This window comes from Budorcas taxicolor, chromosome 16 (assembly GCF_023091745.1).
Source record: "Budorcas taxicolor isolate Tak-1 chromosome 16, Takin1.1, whole genome shotgun sequence".
NCBI classification, from domain to species: Eukaryota; Metazoa; Chordata; class Mammalia; order Artiodactyla; family Bovidae; genus Budorcas; species Budorcas taxicolor.
Genome location: NC_068925.1, coordinates 8,326,360 through 8,352,319, shown reverse-complemented (window position 1 = coordinate 8,352,319; position 25,960 = coordinate 8,326,360). Strand labels below are relative to the sequence as shown.

General features: G+C 38.8%; 1 protein-coding gene across 1 annotated transcript in view; it reads right to left on the bottom strand.

Annotated features, from left to right (window-relative positions):
- The window catches only part of KCNT2 (potassium sodium-activated channel subfamily T member 2), a 436,616-nt gene that overhangs the window by 64,687 nt on the left and 345,969 nt on the right, over positions 1-25,960 (bottom strand). Inside the window, exons 20-21 of the mRNA XM_052653896.1 lie at positions 22,421-22,492; positions 18,607-18,741 (exon numbers count right to left, since the gene is read on the bottom strand). Of these exons, the coding sequence (XP_052509856.1) occupies positions 18,607-18,741; positions 22,421-22,492 (207 nt within the window). The remainder of the gene's footprint in view (positions 1-18,606; positions 18,742-22,420; positions 22,493-25,960) is intronic.

The following is a 25,960-nucleotide window of genomic DNA, read 5'->3' as shown; positions in this document are numbered from 1 at the left end:
TCCACTCATCCTAGAGTTTTACATAAGCTTTCTTCCTATTTACATCCTCCTGCACAATCCACACATGCACGTGCACATGTGCACTCATGCACGTGCACACACACACATACATACATACACACACTTGATGTTTTCCTTCAGAAAAATAGGGCAAGATAAAACCACAACAAACACCTTACTGTTGCTGTGGCTGGTGATCTGATCTTTAGTTGATGTCTCTACATCACTGGTAGCTCTCCTGATTCACATATTTTGAGATTCCCTGTAGCAGCCACTTTAAGTGATAATCAGCTTTGTTCTCCATACAATATGTATTTAAACTTAGTTAAGGCCACTAAACTATGGGGGCTTCCCTGGTGACTCAGACAGTAAGGCGTCTCCCTACAAGGTGGGAGACCCGGGTTCAATCCCTGGGTCAGGAAGATCCCCTGAAGAAGGAAAAGGCAACCCACTCCAGTACTCTTGCCTGGAAAATTCCATGGATGGAGGAGCGTGGCAGCCTACATTTCATGGGGTCGCAAAGAGTTGGACATGACTGAGCAACTTCACTTTTAAGGCCACTTAAAAAAATCTCTGCAGGTAGCTGCACCCTTGCCTAGACCTCAGGCTCCAGAATGGACTGAAATATTCAGGACAGAAACATTCAGTTAGCAGCTCAGAAACACAGTTGTCTCCAGCTGACCTTTTATTTTTTAAAGATTCTTTTTTATGTGGTCCATTTTTAAAGTTGTTATTGAATTTGTTGCAATATTTACATTTTGGCTTTTTGGCCATGAGGCACGTGGCATCCTACCTCCTCGACCAGGGATCGAACATACATCCCCTGCATTGAAAGGTGAAGTCTTACCCACTGGATCACCAGGGAATTTGATCTTACTCTCATTATCTGCTGGGTCCAGGAGGGAGGGTGCTGTTACTCACATGCACCTGAGCACTTGATCTGATGTCTTAGAGAGGAACTGACTTTCAGCAGGACCCATGAGATCACTCCTCTCCTCAGCTCTAACTCTATAAAACTGATGGATGCTTTGCCAGAATGAAAGTCTCCCTCCTTCTGGGAGTGAGAGGGCTCCCTGCAGGCTTCCTGGGATTTTCCCAAAGGGCCCTGAACTCAGTTTCCACTGGGCTTCATCATCCTCTCATTTAAGATCTAAACAACTCTTAAAAATGCTTAATTTCAGAGTTATCTGTGAAAACTATATGCCGCCTTGGTTACATTGCTATAACAGTATTGACGCTTACCTAATCAAAACATTTGAAAATTACGATATCATTAGGTGTTTGATAAGATCTACACTTTGTGGGAAGCAATATAACCGAAATTGCGTGGCCTCACCTCCATTTTGAGAGCAAATATTATTGAACTGGGTTGGGAAAAAGTTTGTTCAGATTTTCCCAAAAATACGTTAAGTATGGGGTTTCCCAGGTGGTGCAGCGGTAAAGAATCCACTTGCCAGTGCAAGGAATGCAAGAGACGCGGATTCGATCCCTCGGTCAAGGAGATCCCCTGGAGTAGGAGATGGCAACCTGCTCCAGTGTTCTTGCCTTGGAGAACGCCATGGACAGATGAGCCTGGTAGGCCACAATCCATGGGATTGCAAAGAATTGGACACTACTGAGCATGCATGCACACACAGTTTACGGAGAAACCGCGTATAATCTGTATTCCACATGACTTTCTTTTAGAAGCCCTATTCTTCTCCCTCAAAAGTCCCCAATGTGCATACATTTGACAAAAATTTCATTTTTTCAGACACTCCTGAAAAATTAGAAGGGTGAGTTAGCAAGTGAAAGTCGCTCAGTCATGTCTGACTTTTTGTGACCACATGAACTGCAGCCCACCAGGCTCCTCTGCCCATGGAATTCTTCAGGCAAGGATACTGGCTGCTACTGCTGCTAAGTTGCTTCAGTCGTGTCCGACTCTGTGCGACCCCATAGACGGCAGCCCACCAGGCTCCCCGGCCCCTGGGATTCTCCAGGCAAGAACACTGGAGTAGGTTGCTATTTCCTTCTCCAATGCATGAAGGTGAAAAGAGAAAGTGAAGTCGCTCAGTCGTGTCTGACTCTTAGCGACCCCATGGACTACAGCCTACCAGGCTTCTCCGTCCACGGGATTTTCCAGGCAAGAGTACTGGAGTGGGGTGCCATTGCCTTCTCCAAGGATACTGGAGTGGGGTGCTATTCTCTTCTCCAGCGATCTTCCTGACCCAGGAATTGAAACTGGGTCTCCTGCACTGTAGACAGATTCTTTACCATCTGAGCCACCAGGGAAACCTGAGAGATTAGAAGAGTGGCCTAATGGCAAAAAATATCAATTGACTTTTGGGCTGGTACTACTCTACCTGGTAAGCCTAGGAAGTGCCACCAACTGACAAATCTCTTACCATCTGGAAGTTTCAAAAGTCTTCATTTAAGAAATATTTTGAAACAATCATGTCACTAAAGATATTTACCATGTTATGGTCTGTCACAGACAATATTCAATAATCCGACACAGCAGAAACTAAAATGAATACATAATAGTAGCAAAATGGACAGTGAAGATAAAGCAGAGTCTCATTGAGAGAATAAACAGTATGTTCATGATCTGAGCTTCTGAAAAGGAAAATTAACTGACCTAAGGTTTTCCTCTTTGTTCAGTTTTTAAAAAACTCTTTTGGAAGTTAAATACAAAAAAATGTCCAAAACTCTATCACACGTAAAATTTAAAAGGCAGTATTATTAGAGCTTTCCATGCATTAACTCATGCAATCTCCAGAACATCAGGTGGAGACCTCCTTGTTCTGTGTTTCTGTCTGCACCTCCTGTTCCCTGGGAGGAGTTGGGGACCTATGGCTCACCCCTGGCTCTGCCTTCTCAGTATCTCTGGGTTTGCGCTGGTCTGAGCCAGGCCTTTGGGTGAGCTCAGCCCTACAGGGTGGGCCCAGTGATTGTCTAGCAGGGCCCCTGATCAGACTCCTCTCTACTGCCAGGCACCAGCCCAGCACAGCTCTGCCTAACGTGGGGATCACCATCTGCCAGATAGCGGTCTACTATGGTCATTGCTACTTTCAATAAATAGGTGGGTAGGGAAGGAGATTCAGATGACCCAAATAAAAAGGAGTATTATTAAGAATATTCATACATGTCAGAGTTGCTAATTTAAACTTTTGTAATCTCTACTTCTGTATCTACCCCTCAATAGTAGTTGTTAGATCATAATTTCATTACTGTGGTTTCAATTTACTGAGGACCATATTTAGCATCTCATTTAGTAAATAAGTATCAAGTATCTGCTATTGGAAAACTCTGGTTTCCAAGAGATAAAAAAAAAAAAGTATAATGTTAAATCCCTGCCTTTGGTTTAGACTTTAGAAAAAAACTGCAAAAAGTTCATAAATTATATGAATGTATATATTTTTCTAAGGATGCTAAAAGAGGCTGACTGAAATCTGTGATTCACAAATTAAATAGGAACATCTTGGAAGGTGCTAAGATGCATGGTCAGGGAAGGAATTTCTGAGGAAATGAAGCTGACAACAAGTAAGAAGTGTATCTTATATTTTAGAAATTTTCATTTTCTCTGAGAAATATGACTTTTTCTTTCATATATGTTATTTTTGAATTTTAGAAAAAATTTTGGATTACTTGAATTTTTTTCATTATAATCCTTTTCTAACAAAATACATCAAATATGTACATACAGTGTGTCTTGTACGACTCTTTACAATCCTATGGACTGTAGCCCACCAGGTTTCTCTGTCCATATATATGTGTAGACAGATATATTTGACGCTTTAGTAAGAGACAGTGATAAAATATTTGAGTGATCCAGTCATTGGGTTTAAGTGACTTCTAGAATTGAAATTAGATAGAACAATAATATTTATGTGATGGGCCATTTCTGTTCTATATAATTGAACCTACTCCATTTATGTTACTTTAAACTGAAAAACTGAGTGAATTATCTAGTTTGCCACCTAGTAAAATCTTAGAACTTACTCTAGTGTCCTTCAAATCCATAAAATATTACCTGTATTGAATTATAATACTACATATTTACAAATTTGATTGCTTAAGAGATTTAATTATATACCTTTACAATACTGACACTGTACACATATTTCTGAACCTTAACATGATTTAAGTATATTTTGAATATATAACATTTTAGAAATAAAATGACATAAAACAAGAAGTGAAAGGAAAAGGAGAAAGGGAAAGATACACCCATCTGAATGTAGAGATTCACAGAATAACAAGGAGAGATAATAAAGCTGTAAGAGAAAGAGGCAAAGAAATACAAGAAATCCATAAAATGGAAAACACTAGAGATCTTTTCAAGAACATTGAAGGTACCAAGGGAATATTTCATGCAAAGATAGGCACAATCAAGGACAGAAATGACAAGGACCTAGCAGAAGCAGAAGAGATTAAGAAGAGGTGGCAAGAATATACAAAAAAACTGTACAATAAAGGTCTTAATGACCCAGATGACAACGATGGTGTGATCACTCACCTAGAACCAGACACCCTGGAATGTGAAGTGAAGTAGGCTATAGGAAGCGCTACCATGAACAAAGCTAGTGGAGGTAATGGAATTCCAGCTGAGCTATTTAAATCCTAAAAGATGACTCTATTAAAGTGCTGCACTCAATATGCCAGCAAATTTGAAAAACTCAGCAGTGGCCACAGCAGTGGAAAAGGTCAGTTTTCATTCCAATCCCACCAAAGAAGGGCGATGCCAAAGAATGTTCAAATCACCATACAACTGCACTCATTTCACATGGTAGCAAGGTAATGCTCAAAATAATTAAAGCTTGGCTTCAGCAGAATATGAACCGAGAAATTTCAGATGTACAAGCTGGATTTAGAAGAGACAGAGGAACCAGATCAAATTGCAAACATTCGTTGCATCGTAGAGAAAGCAAGAGAATTCCAGAAAAACATCTACTTTTGCTTTACTGACTACACTAAAGCCTTTGACTGTGTGTAGAAACATAATGTTAGTCATTCAATCATGTCCGATTCTTTGCTACCCTGGGGACTATAGCCCATTAGCTTCCTCTGTCCATGGGATTCTCCAGGCAAGAATACTGGAGTGGGTTGCATTCCCTTCTTTAGGGAATTTTCCCAACCCAGGGATCAGACCAGGGTCTCCTGCATTCCAGGCAGATTCTTTACTGTCTGAGCTATAGAGAAGTCCTACATGTAAGTGGCTCAGTCATGCCAACTCTTTGGAACCCTCGTACTGTAGCCCGCTGGGCTCCTCTTCCATGGAATTCTCCCAGCAAGAATACTGAGTGGTTAGCTGTTCCCTTCACCAAGGGATCTTCCCAACCCATGGATCAAACCCAGTCTTCTGAACTGCAGGTGGATTCCTTAACATCTGAGCCACTGTGTGGATCACAACAAACAGTGGAAAATTCTTCAAGAGATGGAAATACCAGACCACCTGACCTGCCTCTGAGAAACCTGTAAGCAGGTCAAGAAACAACAGTTAGAACCAGACATGGAACAGCAGACTGCTTCAAACTGGGAAAGGGGTATATCAAGGTTGTGTATTGTCACTTTACTTATTTAACTTCTATCCAGAAAAAGAGGAGAGTGAAAAATTTGGCTTAAAACTCAACATTCAGAAAACTAAGATCATGGCATCCAGTCCCATTACTTCATGGAAAATAGATGGGGAAACAGTGGAAATGGTGACAGACTTTATTTTGAGGGGTCTCCAAAATCACTGCAGATGGTGACTGCAGCCATGAAAGTAAAAGACACTTGCTCCTTGGAAGAAAAGGTATGACCAACCTAAACAGCTTATTAAAAGGCAGAGACATTACTGTGCCAACAAAGGTCCGTCTAGTCAAAGCTATGATTTTTCCAGTAGTCATGTATGTATGTGAGAGTTGGACTATAAAGAAAGCTGAGCACTGAAGAATTGATGCTTTTGAACTGTCCTGTTGGAGGAGGCTCTTGAGAATCCCGTGGACTGCAAGGAGATCCAACCAGTCCATCTGAAAGGAAATCAGTCCTGAAAATTCACTGGAAGGACTGATCCTGAAGCTGAAACTCCAATAATTTGGCCACCGGATGGGAAGGACTCATTTGAAAAGACCCTGATGCTGGGAAAGATTGAAGGTGGGAGAAGGGGACAACAGAGGATGAGATGGTTGGATGGCATCACCGATTCTATGGACATGAGTTTGAGTAAACTCCTGGAGTTGGTGATGAACAGACAGGCATGGCATGCTGCAGTCCATGGAGTTGGAAACAGTTAGACACCACTGAGCGACTGAACTGAACTGAACTGATGCAGAGTACATCATGGGAAATGCCAAGCTGGATGAATCACAAGCTGGAATCAAGATTTCTAGGAGAAATATCACCAGCCTCAGATATGTAGATGATCTCACTCTAATGGCAGAAAGTGAAGAGGAACTCTTGATGAAGGTCAAAGAGGAGAGTGAAAAAGCTGCCTTTAAACTCAACATTCAAAAAACTAATATCATGGCATCTAGTCCTATCACATCAAGGCAATAGATGGGGAAAAAAATAGAAAAAGTGGCAGACTTTACCATCTTGGGTTCCAAAATCACTGTGGATTCTGACTGCAGCCATGAAATTAAAAAACACTTGCTTCTTGGAAGAAAAACGATGACAAACCTGGGTACCATATTAAAAAGCAGAGACATCACTTTACAGACAAAGCTGTGTATCATCAAAGCTGTATTTTTCCCAGTAGTCATGTAAAGATGTGAGAGTTGGACCATCAAGAAGGCTGAGTGCCAAAGAAAGGATACTTTTGAATTGTGGTGCTGGGGAAGACACTTGAGAGTCCCTTGGACTGCAAGGAGATCCAACCAGTCAATTCTAAAAGAAATCCACCCTGAATATTCACTGGAAGGACTGATGCTGAAACTGAAGCTCCAATCCTTTGGCCACCTGATACGAAAAAACAGCCAACTCACTGGAAAAGACCATGATGCTGGGAAAGATTAAGGGCAGGAAGAGAAGGGAGTGACAGAGGATGAGATTGCTGGATAGAGTCACCAACTCAATGGACATGAGTTTGACTAAACTGTGAGATAGTGAAGGACAGGGAAACCTGGTGTGCTGAGTTCATGGGGTTGCAAAGAGTTGGACATGGCTTAGCAACTGAACAACAACAATTCTTTTTTTCCTAGGTACTCAGTTCAGTTCAGTTGCTCAGTTGTGTCCAACTCTTTGCGACCCCATGAACTGCAGCACGGCAGGCCTCCCTGTCCATCACCAACTCCCAGAGTTCACTCAGACTCACGTCCATTGAGTCCGTGATGCCATCCAGCCATCTCATCCTCGGTCGTCCCCTTCTTCTCCTGCCCCCAATCCCTCCCAGCATCAGAGTGTTTTCCAATGAGACAACTCTTCGCATGAGGTGGCCAAAGTACTGGAGTTTCAGCTTTAGCATCATTCCTTCCAAAGAAATCCCAGGGCTGATCTCCTTCAGGATGGACTGGTTGGATCTCCTTGCAGTCCGAGGGACTCTCAAGAGTCTTCTCCAACACCAGAGTTCAAAAGCATCACCATAAAGCAACATAATGATTGAAAATAATGTACTTTGTTTTATCTAAGAATGTTCTACCATTACTTCTCTAGTCAATACTCTAGTTACATTTTAAAATGACTTGTTTAATACTTTCTTTGTATAGTGGAAGAAAACTTGCTACCCCAAAATGCCTGTGGTATTTGAACTTATTTTTTATTCAAGGCATATTTCGATGTGGCTATTTAAATTTACTCAGTGATGTAAATATAATTGTGTAAAATATCTATGGACTAGTTACCTGCCTGAATTAATTCATTTAATAAATAATTCTGAAATGCTCAGATATGCTAACCAACATAAAGATGAAAACCATACCAAACACTCTATTTCACAAACTGGGAGAACTCTGAGACTAGCTGCATTATATATTAAAGCAAGACAATCAAACATAACAACATAAAAATCTGGAAAATATTTATAATATTTAATAAAATATTTGTACTCTGGTATGTCACTCTATACAAGTTGACCTGTGGTGGCTGGGATTGATGTTTCTAAATCACAAGGTGTATATATTACTATGTAAGGTATATAGACACACTTAAATGCATGAGACACCAGTTTTAGACTCTAACTGAATATTGGCACTAAAACAAATATGAAAATATTTTAATTTTTCACCAACACTTTTTAAACAATTTAGATCTGAATCTGAGGTAGTCGTTAAATGACCATATGGTAAACATCAGATATCTCCTAAATAGAAAAATTTAACCCATGAAAAAACCAAAGAAAATATTAAAATGTTTTTGCACTATATAAAGGAATTACTCTTGCATTAATACACATTCGGTATCAGTATTCTTGAACAACATCATTTCCCAAGTGCCTATGGGTGTCATTTCTTCAGTAAGGCTATAATTACTAGTTCAGTTCAGTTCAGTTCAGTTCAATTGCTCAGTCGTGTAAGACTCTTTGCGACCTCATGAATCGCAGCACGCCAGGCCTCCCTGGCTGTCACCAACTCCCGGAGTTCACTCAGACTCATGTCCATCGAGTCCATGATGCCATCCAGCCATCTCATCCTCGGTTGTCCCCTTCTCCTCCTGCCCCCAATCCCTCCCAGCATCAGAGTGTTTTCCAATGAGTCAACTCTTCGCATGAGGTGGCCAAAGTACTGGAGTTTCAGCTTTAGCATCATTCCTTCCAAAGAAATCCCAGGGCTGATCTCCTTCAGAATGGACTGGTTGGATCTCCTTGCAGTCCAAGGGACTCTCAAGAGTCTTCTCCAACACCACAGTTCAAAAGCATCAATTCTTCGGTGCTCAGCCTTCTTCACAGTCCAGCTCTCACATCCATACATGACCACAGGAAAAACCATAGCCTTGACTAGACGGACCTTAGTCGGCAAAGTAATGTCTCTGCTTTTGAATATACTATCTAGGGTCGTCATAACTTTTCTTCCAAGGAGTAAGCGTCTTTTAATTTCATGGCTGCAGTCACCATCTGCAGTGATTTTGGAGCCCCCCAAAATAAAGTCGGACACTGTTTCTACTGTTTCTCCATCTATTTCCCATGAGGTGATAACACCGGATGCCATGATCTTCGTTTTCTGAATGTTGAGCTTTAAGCCAACTTTTTCGCTCTCCTCTTTCACTTTCATCAAGGGGCTTTTTAGTTCCTCTTCACTTTCTGCCATAAGGGTGGTGTTATCTGCTTATCTGAGGTTATTGATATTTCTCCCGGCAATCTAGATTCCAGCTTGTGTTTCTTCCAGTCCAACGTTTCTCATGATGTACTCTGCATAGAAGATAAATAAGCAGGGTGACAATATACAGCCTTGACGTACTCCTTTTTCTATTTGGAACCTGTTGTTCCATGTCCAGTTCTAACTGTTGCTTCCTGACCTGCATATAGATTTCTCAAGAGACAGGTCAGGTGGTCTGGTATTCCCATCTCTTTCAGAATTTTCCAGTTTATTGTGATCCACACAGACAAACGCTTTGGCATAGTCAAGAAAGCAGAAATAGATGTTTTTCTGGAACTCTCTTGCTTTTTCCATGATCCAGCAGATGTTGGCAATTTGATCTCTGAAATAATATTCCCTTTTTATTTTTACTCTTAACATGACGTTTTTCCTCCTGTAGTCCAGTCAATTCAAATGTCTTCTGACTGTTTGGCTCTCACTTGCTCTGACTTATCCTCAAACCATTCTTCACCTTGAGGCTAAAATAATATTTTATTTATTTGTTTTTAATTAATTTTAACATTGCTTTACAATTTGGTGTTAGTTTCTACTATACATTCGCAAACAGTCAGACACGACTGAGCGACTGAACCGAACTGAACTGAACTCTACTATACAGCAAAATTAATTGGCAAAAAAAAAAAAAAAAAAATTAAAGCCTGTATCTTTCAATTCCTGTTATTCCTAAAATAAAGCGCAGCTCCTTACACTGCTCTTCAAAGCCATGAGTGGTCTGGCTTCCGATTTCCGTGTCAGCCTAGGGAGGACTTTCCCCTGGCTCTGCTCCAAGTGCGGTTTAGTTCCCAGAGCCTTGGTATTTGCTGCCCTCTTGTGGAATTCTCTGCTCGTCTCTACACCCACTCAGCCTCTTTCTAGTAAAAGTGTGTGTGTACTCAAGTTACTCCGCTGTGTCTTGACTCTTTGTGACCCCATGGATTGTAGTTCACCAGGCTCCTCTGTTCATGGGATTTTTCAGGCAAGAATACTGGAGTGAGTTGCCATTCCCTCCTGGAGGGGATCTTCCTGACCCAGGAATCGAACCTGCGTCTCCTGCGTTGAAGGCGGATTCTTTGCCACTGTGCCTCCTGGGATGCCCTTCTCGTTGAAGACTGAATACCAGTTCTTCAGGGAGGCATTCCTTCCCCCACTGGACTAGATCACATAGATTCTTCTATTTTCTTTCATTAGTTGCCAAACTAATGAGAGGGTAACAGGCAGGAAGGCCAGGGGTCTCCAAAGGGAGGAAATAGCTTGCAAGTGTCAGACTTTTTTTTCTCTCTTAAGCAGCAGGAGGAAACAAAGGAGCTGATATTTTTCCTTCTCTATACAAATTTAAAAGGAGGTTTCTCTTAAAATACTGTGTTGCCATAATGACACCTGGTTTCACCTGAAGTTAACTATTTTCAAACCTTGAGATAACAATGCATTTTTCTTATGGAAATGTTTGTCTTAAGCTATGCTAATGTACTATGCATTTACCTCAGACTCTGTCTTCAGGTCAGTTGCCTCAAGGCTCAGAACCTACTTGACAAACCAGTATGTTATACTCAGATATTGTTCCCCTAATCCATGTAAATGAAACTATTTGTATGATAATTTATCCTTCTACAAGATTCAAGTTAATCATTTTACGGCCCAGGATGAACCATTTGGTGCCAAGATTATCCCAAAATGCATCTTATGGATGAGGGGCCTGGTGCCATTCTGAGTTTTAAGACGTTCCTTTCTTTCATTAACAGACTGCTGGTGACTATATAACATCCAGCTGAAGACTAGCAGGGGGGCACTCTTTCTGCCCCCTTCTGATGCCTATGTCAGAAGCTTTCTCTATCTCTTTTATACTTTAATAAAACTTTGTTACACAAAAACTCTGAGCGATCAAGCCTCGTCTCTGGCCCTGGATTGAATTCTTCTCCTCCGGAGGCCAGGAATCTCGGTGCCTTTTCGTTCAGCAACAACCTTTCACTAACAATCCTTCTAGCTATATCTTTAAATGACTTGCTTAATATTTTTCTTGTAAAGTGGAGCAAAACTTGCCACTTCAAAATGTCTTTGGCATTGGAAATGGTTGTTTTTATTCAAGGCACATTTTGATGTGCCTATTTAAGTTGAATTTAGGTACTAACAGTTGTTCTTAAAAGTGTGAAAACGTTCAGCATTTCCCAAATGTATAGAGTGTTTTGTTAGGTAAAACCTCAGCAAAAGAAATTTAAATTTGAAAGTGAGGACCAGCATTTCTTTCAATTTGAAAAAATTGTAAGGAATCTTTGTGCTTGGAAGACTCACCTGAGTGCTTCTCTGAGATGTGTAAGGAAGGCTGCTTAAGCAGGTGGAAGAGAAATTTTAACAGGATTGAAGTTGACAAAGGGGGCTTCTCTGGTGGCTCAGGTCAATGCAAGAGACACAGGAGACATGGGTTCAATTCCCGGCTTGGGAAGATCCCCTTTAGAAGGAAATGGCAACCCACTCCAGAACTGTTGCCTGGGAAATCTCATGGACAGAGGAGCCTGGCGGGCTGCAGTCCAAGAGTTGCAAAAGAGTTGAAAAATGACTGAGCAACTAAATAACAACACCACCATGATAAAGACCTTCTCTGGCACTGTCTTCTGTGCTCTGAAATGGCCCTTAGGGGAGCAGGCGGGCCAGCTGCTAGGGATTCCAGTAGTCTCTTCTGAGCCAAGCAGGGGAGGGGATATGGCAACCTCTGGGCTAGAGGTCATCCACAGGAAGTTTGCTGCTCTATGGAGCAACGAGGTGCCCACAGAGGAAACTCCCCAGGAGAGAGGCATGCATCCAGGTAAGGACCCGCTCAGGTCCTTCTGCAGAGACACCGCATGCTGGCACAAGGCATGGCTGAGTGTGGAGGTTTCTCTCGGTTCAGCCATCCCAGCATATGCTTCAGGGGTTCTCCCTAAGTGTCAGAGTGTTAACACTCTGGGTACTTCACTCTAAACTTTGTATGCTAAAGACGAATCACTTCCTGGGTGGGTATTTTGGGGCCCAGACAAGAAACAGGTAACTGTCACACTGGATGAAGATACATTAAGCTGTGTTGTCCAGCGTTCAATCACAGAGCTATGTTTCAGATACAACTCCAGGTGGAAAGGAATTCTCCCCAAATCCCCCCAAACCCTCTTCTGCTTCCCACTCACACACACAAGCACTGCTAGTGAATTAAGGAGACTCTCTTGTTTGCCTTTGGTCTTTGGGGACTAACTCTGGAGGGTCCTCAGACAATCCAGGGAGAAGAGAGCCCTGGTCAGTAAAGCTAAGTGTCCTAGTAAGCTGGGCAGGTAGGAGCTCAAGTGATCAATCCGAGCTTTTGAATAACAAATTCAACCTTATTCCAGACTGGTCATATCAGTTATATTAGTAAGTTGTGAGCTAGAGCACTCTTAACTTTCATTTCAGACTTGAATTCTATTCTGTTTTTATCTCTAATATAAGCACAGATTGAAGATTTTTCTAACATATTCCTTCACAGTTTTAAAAGCAAAAAATGTAAAACTCAAAAGGCCTCCCATCCAAACAAAATGCCAAAATAATCAAGTTAAAATGGCATGGCTCAAACTGCTACACAGAAATGCTAACATAAAATGTAGCATCACCCTGTATAAAGTAACAGCACACAGTAATTTTATTCATCTAAAACATCCAGATACTAAGGAGATCACAAGATTTGATTGTCTCCTAGAAATAAATAAGCCAAGGAAATAATGCATCTAAATTCTTGTCCCAGTTTTCTAATTAATAAACTAACCATGATGTCTGCTTACACATTTTGGTGGCCACAGTATTTTAGAAGCAGCCATTCAAGTTTGCTTAAAAGACACATTCTTGTGTTAAAAGACACATTCTGTTAATAAGTAGAAACTGCCTATTACTCTCTGCCTATTATGTACTTCTCAGAAATCATCTCACTTAGTTCTTTCAACAACCTTGCTTGGCAGGATGATGCAAGAGTTTGGGTACATTCAGACTACCTAGATTCAAGTGAAGTTGATGTTAAACTTTGGAACTCTTCCAATTTAAATCCCAAACTCCATCAATATCAGCTGAATGACTCTTAGGCTATCTCTCATGTTAAAATACTTCAGCATAAACCGGGTGATAGGTGCAGAGTCAGGTTTAAGATAAACTCCAGTTGCAGCTAGCATTTAGTTTCACCACCCAGGGTGCCTCAGTTTTTTTTTTTTTTTTTTCCCCCATCAGAGAGTGTACATCCTAGAGTTGAGATGGCTTCTATTAGCTATATTTCTGTCAACACTGTGTGTCTCACTAATAAGCTGATTAGAACTGGCTCTTCTTTGAGGAAATGAATAATGGTCATTAAAATGCAAGGACTGGCTGAGATATTTTACAGATATTATTGTTGAAATAAACTCTAGGTCCAAGAAGGAATGGCTCCTGTCCTGGTGCCATATCTGCAAACCAAAACTTAGATCACATTCCTGGCCCTGTAAATGTCCCACTCAACCAGAAATAGATTACATCCAGTCAGCCAATCTGCAAATGCCAAGCCAACTCTGGGCTTGGTACTTATTACCTTATTCATTCTCTGTTTCTCTTCCTTGTTTCTTATTCTTTAAGCTTTAAAAGCTTCTTTCCTCCCACTCCATGGCTCAGCAGGTAAGGAATTTGCCTGCAGTGCAGGAGACGCAGGAGATGTTGGTTCAATCCCTGGGTCAGGAAGATCCCCTGGAGTAGGAAATAGTGACCCACTCCAGTATTCTTGCCTGAAGAATCCCATGGACAGAGGAGCCTGGTGGGCTACAGTCCATGGGATTGCAAAGAGTCAGACATGACTGATGACTAAGCACAGCACAGCATCCCATTTTGCAGTTCTCTGGACCCTTGGGAATGGAGACTGCACACTTCGTGAAGTGTTAATGTTTGTTTATATCAAATTGTATTAAATTGTCTTCTTTAATAACTTTTGTGGTTTTTCCTGTAGTCACTCAAGGATGTGAGAGTTGGACCATCACGAAGGCTGAGTGCCAAAGAATTGATACTTTCAAACTGTGGTGCTGGAGGAGGCTCTTGTGAGTCCCTTGGGCAGCAAGGAGATCAAACCAGTCAATCCTATAGGAAATAGACCATGCATATTCATTGGAAGGACTCATATTGAAGCTGAAGCTCCAATACTTTGGACACCTGATACAAACAGTAGACTCACTGGAAAAGACCCTGATGCTGTGAAAGACTGAGGGCAAGAAGAGAAAGGGGCAGCAGAGGATGAGGTGGTTAGATAGCATCACCGACTCAATGGACATGAATCTGAGCAAACTCCTGGAGATAGTGGAGGACAGACAAACCTGGCGTGCTGCAGACCACAGGTTACAAAGAGCAAGACACCACTTAGAGACTGAACAACAACAACAAATTCATTTTTAACATTATTCCCTCCTGCAAACTCAGTGTGTAAGAATCTAGTTCCCTTGAAGTTGGGGCCCCAGGCTTTTATCCTAATATCTGCTAATGCTATCCTAATAGTCTTCAATCCACACACTGACTGGACTTCTGGGAGTTTAATTCTTACTATAAGAGTAATTGGGATCCTCTCTCTGTAATTTGTCATCTGCCTACAGGAAATTTCATGCAAAGTGGTGGATAGAAAACAGGAAAGATCAGAAAACTGGAAGTAGGAGGAAGAGAGAAAAGGGGAGCAGAGTTGAGACTGGTGTTAGCTTGCAGTAGATCATCAGTGATTGTTTAGAGGATCAGCACAGGACTCTTTATCATGATTGATCTTGGAACTGAATTGGGGTAAGGAAGGAAGAAGAGCCCTCAGGTGACTAAGGACAGTAGGATCAGTGGACAGTAGATTCCAGTGAAAAAGGACGGTTCAGAGTTGGGGATGCGAGAAGAAATGGCATAGAAAATCAGAGAGTTGAACACAACTCAGAATATGGAGTGGAAACTATTGATTGTCCAATCACATGAGAATGGGTGACTAACGGTAGATATCCAAAGGTTCATCTGCCTAAGATTTTTGAAATCATCAAGAACTATGATAGAAGCAGGGCTGGCAAGAGTCACAGTGAATCAGGAATTGAAACCTTCAAGAATTGTGGAAGAGTGACCTCAAGGGTGATTACTGACTGACCAATAAAATGAAACTACCGAGTCTACAATTCTGGTTATTTATCTACATAAATGGTGTTATATATACCGTAGGGACATACTGATATTTGGTTCTTTTATTATGTAAGACTAGCCTAGTTTAGCATGCCTAATTAATGGATGAATTACTCCATCAAAAAGCCTCCTAGATTTCTTTAAAGTTTATTTAAGTATTACCGTAATTTTTAAAAATTATAGCTGATTTACAATGTTGCGTTAGTTTCAGGTGTACAACACAGTGATTCAGTTATACATACATACACACCTATTGTTTTTCAAGGTCTTTCCCCATAGAGGTTGTTTATTTTATATATAGTAGTTGCCTTGCACGCATGCTCAGTTGTGTTTGACTCTTTGGGACCGCATGGACTGCAGCCCATCAGGCTACCCTGCCCATTCTTCAGGAAAGAATACTGGAGTGGATTGCCATTCCCTCCTCCAGGGGATCTTCCTGACCCGGGATTGAACCTGAGTCTGCCGTGTCTTCTGCATTGGCAAGCGGATTCACTACTGCTGAGACACTGGGGAAGCCTCCCATGTATAGTGGCGTGTATATGTTAATCCCAATCCCCTAATTTATCCCTCCTCCCCTTGTCCCCTTTGGTAACCATAAATTTTTTTTCTATATCTGTCGGTCTAAAATATTTTTTTTTTCCTGAAAAAAAACACTGTTTTGTACTTAGATAAATAATAATGCCTTTATGAACAGAGGAAAGAGAAGAGCAGAATCTGCGTGTTTAATAGCGCTTCTCAAATTTCTGTTTGAAACTATTCACTCTAGATATGTTTTTGTACTATACAAATTGCATAATTTCTAAAATATCTTGCAGAAGATAGGTAACTTTTAATAGCAAAAAGATCCAAAGGCACACGTCTGCTCTCCATCCATCCTTTTAAGAGGTGGCCCTCCTCCACCAGGTACTCAGGCCAGGCAGACTTGCCACCATCAGAAAGCACATGTGTATCTGCCCTTAGGTATTCTGGTTTATTTTAAATGATTAATTCGAGACTTTGCATCTCTCACTAAAATGGGGATTTATTATTCTCTTAACATAAAAATAATTCATTCAGAGCATATATCAAATCAGTAGAAATTTCACTAATACAAATAAACTCATAGTAAGTTGAAAATTAAAATGGCATGCTTAATTAAAGACCCAGGACCCACTCCTGCTAAAACTATAATTAGCTTTTGCCAAGCATGGAATAAAACACTATGATGACTTTATTCATTGACTATAAATCTCATCCTTCTGCACTGATTTTCTACCCTGTATTTCCTTTTTCATTCTCTAGAGAGAAAAAAAATTTTAAGCATGTGTTATGCTACTTTTAAATGTACTACTTACATAGCTCAGTGACTAGTGAGTTATATTCTAAATGATCCACCCCATTACAGTGACTTTAGATAATGTATTACTCCTTCTGAACAGGAGGAGGTTCTAGGCAAGTGCAGAGTAGGTTTTCCAGGTGCTGGAGAGATTCTTTACATACCTGATTTCCTGTCTTCACACTGATACTGCAAGAAGAGTGAATTATTCTCCACATGCATTTTATAGATGAGGGAAACTGAATTTCAGTGAGGTTAAGAAATACACTCAAAGTCACATTTAGTAATTTTCTGTAGGAACTTCTGGGATAGATGTCAGATGAAGTTTGTTGCTATATTGTTCCAAGGTCCACAGCTTTTCCACTCTGCCCCAGGGAGGTGATAATCATATGGTTAATAATTACAGTAGCTAACATTCATGGAGGAAAATCCACTGGAGGAGGGCATGGCAACCCACTCCAGTATTCTTGCCTGGAGAATCCCCATAGACAGTGGACCCTGGAGGGCTACGGTCTGAAAGGTTGCAGAGTCAGATATGAGTGAAACGACTTAGCACAGCACGCACAACATTGACTGGGGCTTCCCAGATGGCACAGTGGTAAAGAATCTGCCTGCCAATACAGGAGATGCAAGAAACACAGGTTTGATCCCTGGGAGGGGAAGATCCCCAGGAAAGAAAATGACAACCCACTCCAGTATTCTTGCCTGGAAAATTCCAAGGAGAGAGGAGCCCAGTGGGCTACAGTCCAAGCAGTCACAAAAAGTTGTACACAGCTGAGCACAACATTTATTGGGAACCTGAAAATGACCAGGCAGGTATATGTTGTTATATCTCCAACAACCTTATGATTAAGACATAAAGATTTAGAGAAGGAAAGTAATTTACCTAAGATCATGTAATAAATAGTCAACCTAAGTGAGACACAAATCTCCACTCTCCTGAGTTCTGACCTCAAACGGTAAATAGATAACCACCCTCAATAGATGTTCTGCTATAATATGAAGGTATGAAGGAAGGAGAGAAAAAAATCAAGTTTAGATTGTTTTATTTATTTTCTTAATTTGGTAGCTCAGATACTTCCTTTAGACTTCTGCAAAACTCATAAAACTGAAATAATGATGTTTTAGATATTTAAATGTTAAATGATTTTAAAAAGAATCATTCCAAGTGATGCAGATGTCTCAATTTACTGGTGACTCTTTTTAGAGATAAATTGACTTTTTCTTTTCTTTTTTTTTATGAACCATTTAAAAAGTCTTTATTGAATTTGCTATAATACAGAGATTGAACCTGCAACCCCTGCATTGGAAGGTGAAGCCTTAACCACTAGACTGCCAGGAAAGTCCCTACTAGTGCTTTTGATTTTGCTCACAGCATGGACTTTTTGCTCATTCTTAACCAAAGATTTCCATAACAGGAATTCCTATCTGGGTGGGCTGAATTAACAAAAGGCAGTAAAACAGTGAGGATAAGCTTATGACTTAGCTCCTGACATGGGTAAATGAGCCTTGAAATCTTTTATTCCTGGTTACTCAGTATGTAAATGCATACCTTCGGCCACTGCTAGGCATAAAAGCAAAATCAGAACATGCACAACATGAAAAAAAAAAAAATCATGACTGCTACCGCACACAATTTTTTAGAATCTGTTAGTTAAACTATATAAGAAAACAGATGTATTACTCTTTTTACTTTTAAAAGAATTGCTGACCTTGTGTTAAAAATTAAATTTCACATACGACCAGTCACACATTAGGTCCTAAATCATATCTGTTTTAAGATCGAATGAATAAACATAACTTCAGTTTGCGCCTCATGTGCATTCCTTAGAGACAGAGTCAGGCCTTTCACAGGTGGTTAGCAGTAAGTCCGCGGAAGGGGCGGGCTGTCCAGACGTTTACCTGAACAGGGTCTGCACGTTGACGATGGTTTTGGCGTCCGCCATGTAGTCTTCCTCGGCACTCATGGTACTTTCTTTGTCCACAACCACCATGTTGGCAGCAAAAGTCACTCCACACCTGAGTAAGTCATCTAGGCTTTGATAAAAATCAACAGAGAAAAGTGAACTTTCAATATATCTCAGTGTTAGGATGGTGCTGAAACTCACCGACCCGCTCCCCCACGCTTATAGGCATAGAGGTTACTGTTATAGGTGGCTTGCACAGAGTGGACACTGATAGATGTCATGGGAACTAATACAATATTCTCCAGAGATATGAAATAAATTGCATTTGGGGGTTCTTTATGCTTCATTAGATCTCAATAATTTCAAAGCATATGCATTAAGGATCTTTCTTTAATAATATTTATGAATTTTATAAATAAGGTCTGAAAACACCAATTTTGCAATCAAACAGAATGAGAGCATGTTAGAACTTTGTTTTTACATTTAGCATATTATTTTAAAAAATGGCATTTGCTTTTTTAAAAAATCTCTGAGGCACTTCTGGTAAGAATAAAAATGAACATATATTTAGATGGTCAAGCCTAACAAGGAAATATATTTATTACAGATATTTATTTTTAAATGTCTATTTATCTATGTGAAGCTATGTCTTATAGATTGGTTCTACACAGCCAAAAACATGTAAAACATATAAATATCATTTGCTTTCAAGCCTACCTTTTAGATACTTTTTCAGCAAGTGATTAAATGAATTAAATTTGTTGGTTGCAGGAAACAATTGCTAAACTAAGACATAAGTTCCTATTGAGTCAGTCATCTCCCATATCAGTGATAAAAAATTTACCTAACATTGAATTTAAAAACAATGTTATAGTAAAAGCTGAAACAAGAAAACCATTTTTCATTGCCTCTGCTTCACACAAATTTCAAAAATAGGACTGAATTGGAGAAGGGAGATTTTACTTGAGTGAATGCAAGGGTATTCTAGGTTCAGAGTTGACTGAAGACAATTAAGAAAAATTGAGCTAACTGATTTCTACATCTTCCAATTTAAAGTAAAAAGTGTAAAACTCAAAGAGCAGTAGCTCCTTTTAGATTCTTAAAAGGAACAGTTAATTCTCCTAAAGATCGTCTCAAACTGCATGATCCCTTGAATTAGCCATCTCACATTAGAGGGGATTATTTTCCTCTTACAGGAAGGCAAGAGGCAAGATTTCTTACTCTGTTAAACGGCGAGAAAGTATTACCAAAGCTTTGAGTCCAAGATTCCTGGAATAGCCCAGAAAAAATAGTTTGCTTGAATCAGGCACAATGTTCTATAGCAGGGATTTTATGGCTAAAACTGCGGAAACAGAATGTTATCCCAAATAAATTTCCTATGGTGAGAGAGGCCAGGACCATAACATCTAATCAATATGATGACCAAGCTTAAATTTCCAGGAATACTTTACTAGGGTGTTCTTTTTATCTAGGAAATTTATAATTATTCTTACATCTATTAAAATACTTTTTAAAAGAAAGGAAGTTGGAAAGCAAATATGATCCCTTGGGGACCATAAAAACGATGCTAAATCTTATGACTTCACACACTATTATTATAGGGTTAATTCACTTTTTCATGTTTCAGCTCTTACGATCTTTATTTCCCCCATTAAACAAATTGTCTATATAGGAAAAGGAAAAGTTAATTAATAGAAGGTAACCTTAGTCAAAAAATGATACCTAGAAGTTGTAATAAAAATGAATATTTCATCATCAATAAATCGAGGAAGTTGAGACTTGACAAAAAAAGTCACTATGAGAATATTTGTCCTAAACAGTTACTTGCTAGTAAAACCTGTACATAACAGTTAATGCCATACTGAAAATACTGGCTGTTGTAGTTTACACATAACATTGGCAAATGATTTTAGTAATTATCATTGAATATGAATTTAAATCTAAAGAAATTTATAGGATCTATATAAATTTAGAGTGGCATTTCTGAATCACATTTCTGAATCACAAAGAAATTTTATTCTTCATGTTTTAACTTTAGCTTATTTGTATTCATTTAGAATTGTATTTTATTCTTTATCTTTTTGGTAGACTACCACTTTGTTTTTATAATTCTGTGTGTATCACAATTTCTTCCCACTCTCTTATCTACGAAGACTGTTTTTAATTAAGCATGAGTGCTTTACACAGTTTGGCCACCAGATGGCGGCACAAGAAAAAAGTCAATATGGTTGAAAAAGTTACAGATAATCTAATTGGGAACGGCTCTCTTTCTACCCTTCTCTAAGACTTTCTTTTTGAGGAGAACCAGAATGTGAAGGTATAAATATAAAGGAATGTTTGTGAGAGCGTTTTAACTCATTCATAGATTTTGTTTGCTCATCATTTATGTTTAAGGAAAATTTCAAACATTAGCAGAAGAGAATACTATAGTGAATCTCCTGTACCAATTATCCAGTTTCAAAAATTGGTGACTTGTACTCAATCCTTTTTCACCTCTAATCCTAGGAATTTGATCCTTTCCATTCTTCCTTTCCTCCCCATTAATACTTTTATAAAGGGAGAATTCATTTCATAGTTTACATCAGAAAAGATGGATGAGAGGTTTATTTTGTATCTTCTAAATATAATGTCCTAATGAATTTTAATAGAATACTATTAATATCACATCAAAGAAACATTACTAATGATAAAATATGGGTTGATTTCACTTTCATGGATTCAAATAGTAGTTTTAGTACCTCTATATTTTAATTAGTTGGTTAGCATTGTGACAACAGTAATATAAATTATATTAATGTAGCTGTTTAGTTGCTAAGTTGTTTCCAACTCTCTTGCGACTTTGTGGAAAGTAGTCTGCCAGGCTCCTCTGTCCACGGGATTCTCCAGGCAAGAGGACTGGAGTGGATGGCCATTTCCTACTCCAGAGGGTCTTCTTGACCCAGGGATTGAACCTGCATCTCTTGCATTGGCAGGTGGATTCTTTACCACGGAGCCACCAAGGAAACCCAGGCATATTCATGTAGAATGGAGACTAAATGTGTGTTAACCTGTTTGGCCATTAATGTACCCACAGTCCATAAACACTCTCAAAGTTACAAACCTTTGTTTTTTAACATCTACAAGACGAAATGCAAACACGGGAGTTCTCAGTGGATAACTTTCAGCATATTATTTGCAATGCTCTGGCTGATTTTTTTTTTTTTTTAAGAATGGAAGATTAACACATTTTATAAGCATATTAGTTTTATGATCTTTTAATTTTAGTATTTGTTACCATGTCATGTTCATGCATAGAAAGGAATTTGTATTTTAAAGCTGAAGCATCACACACATTTGACCTTTAATTAACAAATTATTAGAAATTACAGACTCTAATATGTTCTAAGAATAAACTAAGGAAATGCTCCAATTAAAAAATTTGACTTAAAAATGAGCATTCCAAATTATTTTAAAGTTTTCCAAAAGTAACGGTAATGATACCAATGCAGCGCAATGCTGAAGTTCTAGGTTCTCTCTAGCACAATGTTAACAGTTAGAAATCTTACTGCTGTAGATGACACAAAACCGAAGTGGTTTAGAAATGGAACAAGACTGACATGCAACAAGATCTGTTTAATTTAACAACAGATTACTGCTTAGGAAGTTTGAATGCAAGATGTGTAACACAGGAACATAAGCTCTACATGCAATATACATCATATTTACAACACTGAAAGGGCAGATTACACTCAACATGCAACATCGGGGCACAGCACATGACAAGCACAGGACACCACACTGGTGAGGGTGCCAAAGATTTTGTCACCTACTTGTCAATAGAGCCCACCATGTAGTAAACCATTGGAAACCAACAGATGGCATCCAGAAAATGCATGTCTGGCCTAAGTAGCACATGGGTTACAAAATGAAACACAGTGTCACAACAGTGGCAGCACTTCTAGGGAAGGAAGTAAGCTGACTCAGTTCTCATTTCCAATACTAAATGCCATTGACAAGATTAATTTTCAAGTGCCTTTTCTCAACATTAATTTTAAAATGTCACTTTTACTGTTATGAATAATACAATGCACTAATTTAAAAAAAAGTTGCATTTCTGCTTTCTAAATCAGAAACATTATGGCAGTATTCTACAAAAACACCAAATTGATACTCGTAATTTATGACTAAAAAATATTTTCAATGAGTTTGAAATGATTCATCCTGAGAAAGTCTTGTAAAATGGGAAATTAGTGATTTTTTTGATGATATAAAATATAAGAAACTAGTGTGTCTCTCTAGAGTAATTTTCTCTAAGAGATACAGAGAATCACCACATGTCCCTTAATATATCAGCCTATGAGTAAATAAATATAGTATTTGTACCCATGCAATATATATATATATATATAAAATACAGAATTAAAAGGAAAGCATTTCACCTTTTACACTACTGATTTTCTCAATATACACTGTTGAGCAAATTGTATTACAACTGAAATCTTTACTCTTTCTGCACATTTGGGGAAAGACTTATAAACCTGGAAGCTTCCTTAGAAATTACCTAATCCATTGTATTCATTTTATAAAGTTATCCATTCTTTCATGCATCTATTCACGCAGCATCTCTGAATCCAAAAGTTTTTCATATTAGACATTTTGGTATACTAAGATGTATGGAAAAAAAAATATATATCTTGTTAGCTTCTACTACAAGAAATAGAGCTTTTGGAACACATATGTAAAAACACAAAATTATAGAATATGCTGAAAAATAAGGAATGGGTTGCATTCGGAAGACAGAATAGAGGAAATATTTAATTTGGATGATGAAGGATGAGTGGAAGATGGACCAGTAAAGGGGGAGGAAAGGGCACTTCTAGGCAAAGGGGAGAACAGCCCCAACAGCATCCCAGCCAGAAATCTCTCCTCCCTGATTAATTTCTTCCTGTTGATCAATCTCATCTCTCTTCACTTTAAAGAAAAATAATATTTAGTACAGTGAATCATTAAAATAAAACATCTGAAGAATCTCACTGTTGATGACATTTCCACCATCATTCCTAAAATGACTTCCTAGGATTTTAAGTGGTCCCATATTACTACATATTATAAATGTCCCACAGTTCATTTTTTAAAAAGCCTCAATTATTCAGTTTCTAAGTTATTTTCACTTTTATGCTATTAATCCCTGGAGTGACAAGCTATTTCTAATGTCTTGTTATTATAAAAATTATTGCTCTGGACTTTTTCTGGTGACTTTTTTCCTAGTATTTGGTTTTATCATTTGCCCCAAAACATGCATAGAAGTTTTCCCACTAGTGAATCACAGGATACAAATATTTTTAAAGCTCATGGTGTAGGTTGGTTTCACAAATACAATCATATATACTCCCAGTAGCGGTCTTGGCTAGTGCCTGCCAATTCTTCTCTTTCTGGGTGCTCCTTCTCACAATTAGAATGGGTATTCACACTGTTCATTTCAGATCTTCTATGCTTCCTGCCTGCCTTGTGGTTATGGAAGAAGATATTAGGATTCGAGTGACACAGACTGGGACAACACTAAGGTTCCGTGGCATTTTGAAAGATCCTTTTGAATGTGTCATTTGAGGGGGGTCATTATTTTATCTTTCTTTCCTCTTACATAGTTTCTAGTCAGATAAAATGAATAGCTCAATAACTTACATAGCAGAATTATGTTCATAATTCCTTGTTATTAATTGCACAGCTATACCCTGTGTGAAATAATCTCCTAATTTAAAAAATCCAGATCTTTCCATTGTTTACACTATCTTCTCTGACCATTTGTCCACTGTAACATATCTGTCTTCCAAAGACTTAGAACAGTACTTGATGTTATCAAATAATTCAACTTGATAAAGATACCAAAAAGTTTTCCATGTGATGAGAAGTACTGGAGTCGCAAGGAACAAAGTAAATCTTTATGTTATGCCAAACCTTCTATTAGACTTAAAACTGAAGATCTGGCCTTTGTATTTTATTGCTCTGTTGAGTAGAAATCATTCAAAGTACTTAAACATCAAAATTACTGCCTGTTGTTAGGAAACTTGTGAATCTTACAGACATGCCATGCTGCCACAAACATGCATTTATTATACAATGCACAAGCAATCTTTCACATCTTTAGAAATTAACATCTGTATTATGGTAGCACGCTTCATCCTTTCATGAATTCAGCAATGTTACAAGGCAAGGCAAGTCATTTGAAACTTGGTAAATATATAATTCTGATGAAGTACATCTAACGTAGGGAGTCTAGTATGCCATGTGCATGAGTGATCAGTCACTAAGTCCTGTCTGACTCTTTGTGACTCTATGGACTGCAGCCCACCAGGCTCCTCTGTCCATGGGATTTTCCAGACAAGAAAACTGAATGGGTTGCCATTTCCTCCTCCAGGGGATCTTCCCAACCCAGTGACTGAACTCTGATTCCTCTACCTCCTGCATTACAGGTGGATTCTTTACCACTTGAGCCACTGGTAAAGTCAGACTTTGCAAAATTTGACTTGTATAGTAAATAGATCCACCCACTCCTTCTACTGATAAAGGTGGCTTGAAAGGACACCTGAAATATAAGGAATATATCAATCATACATTTGTATGTACTATGCTGACACATTTAAGTAAACTGGCAAAGGTCTTTATGGCACTAAACTGCTTACTAAAGAAAAAATGAGCACATCATTAATCAGTCTTATCTGTAATTCAGTTAATAAAGATGACTATTTATGAGTCTAAATATCTTTACAAAGACTTTCATTACAAAAATTGTGATTATACACAATTATGAATTCACCAGTTAATTGTAGGAAATGAAAAGTTTCATGAAATTTCCTGGATTTTCAAGTTGAAGATCCCCATTTAACTAATAATTATAATAAACTTGAGGGCTTCCTGGTGGCTCAGATGGTAAAGAATTTGCCTACAGTTCAGGAGACTTGGGTTCAATTCCTGTATGAGGAAGATCCCTTGGAGAAGGGAATGGAAACCCACTCAAGTATTCTTGCCTGGAGAATCCCATGGTCAGAGAAGCCTGAAGGGCAACAGTCCATTGGACTGCAAAGAGTTGAACACGGTTGAGCAACTAACACTATAATAAACTCATTTTTTAAATTTCAAATTCAAGAAATGAATGTATGAGACAATATATTTTGTTAGCATTTCATAATCCCACTTTTAAGCTTATTTCTTCCTGAAAAATGAAGTAGTATTTTAATTTCAGCAACTTGAAATAAATTTCCTTTGTTGTTGTTGTTGTTGTTGTAAATTGAGTTTTCACAGAAACTTACCCAGTAGTTTGAATAGTGACAATGTCCTGTTGTTGATTGGCACAAGTAGGAAAACTACATTTC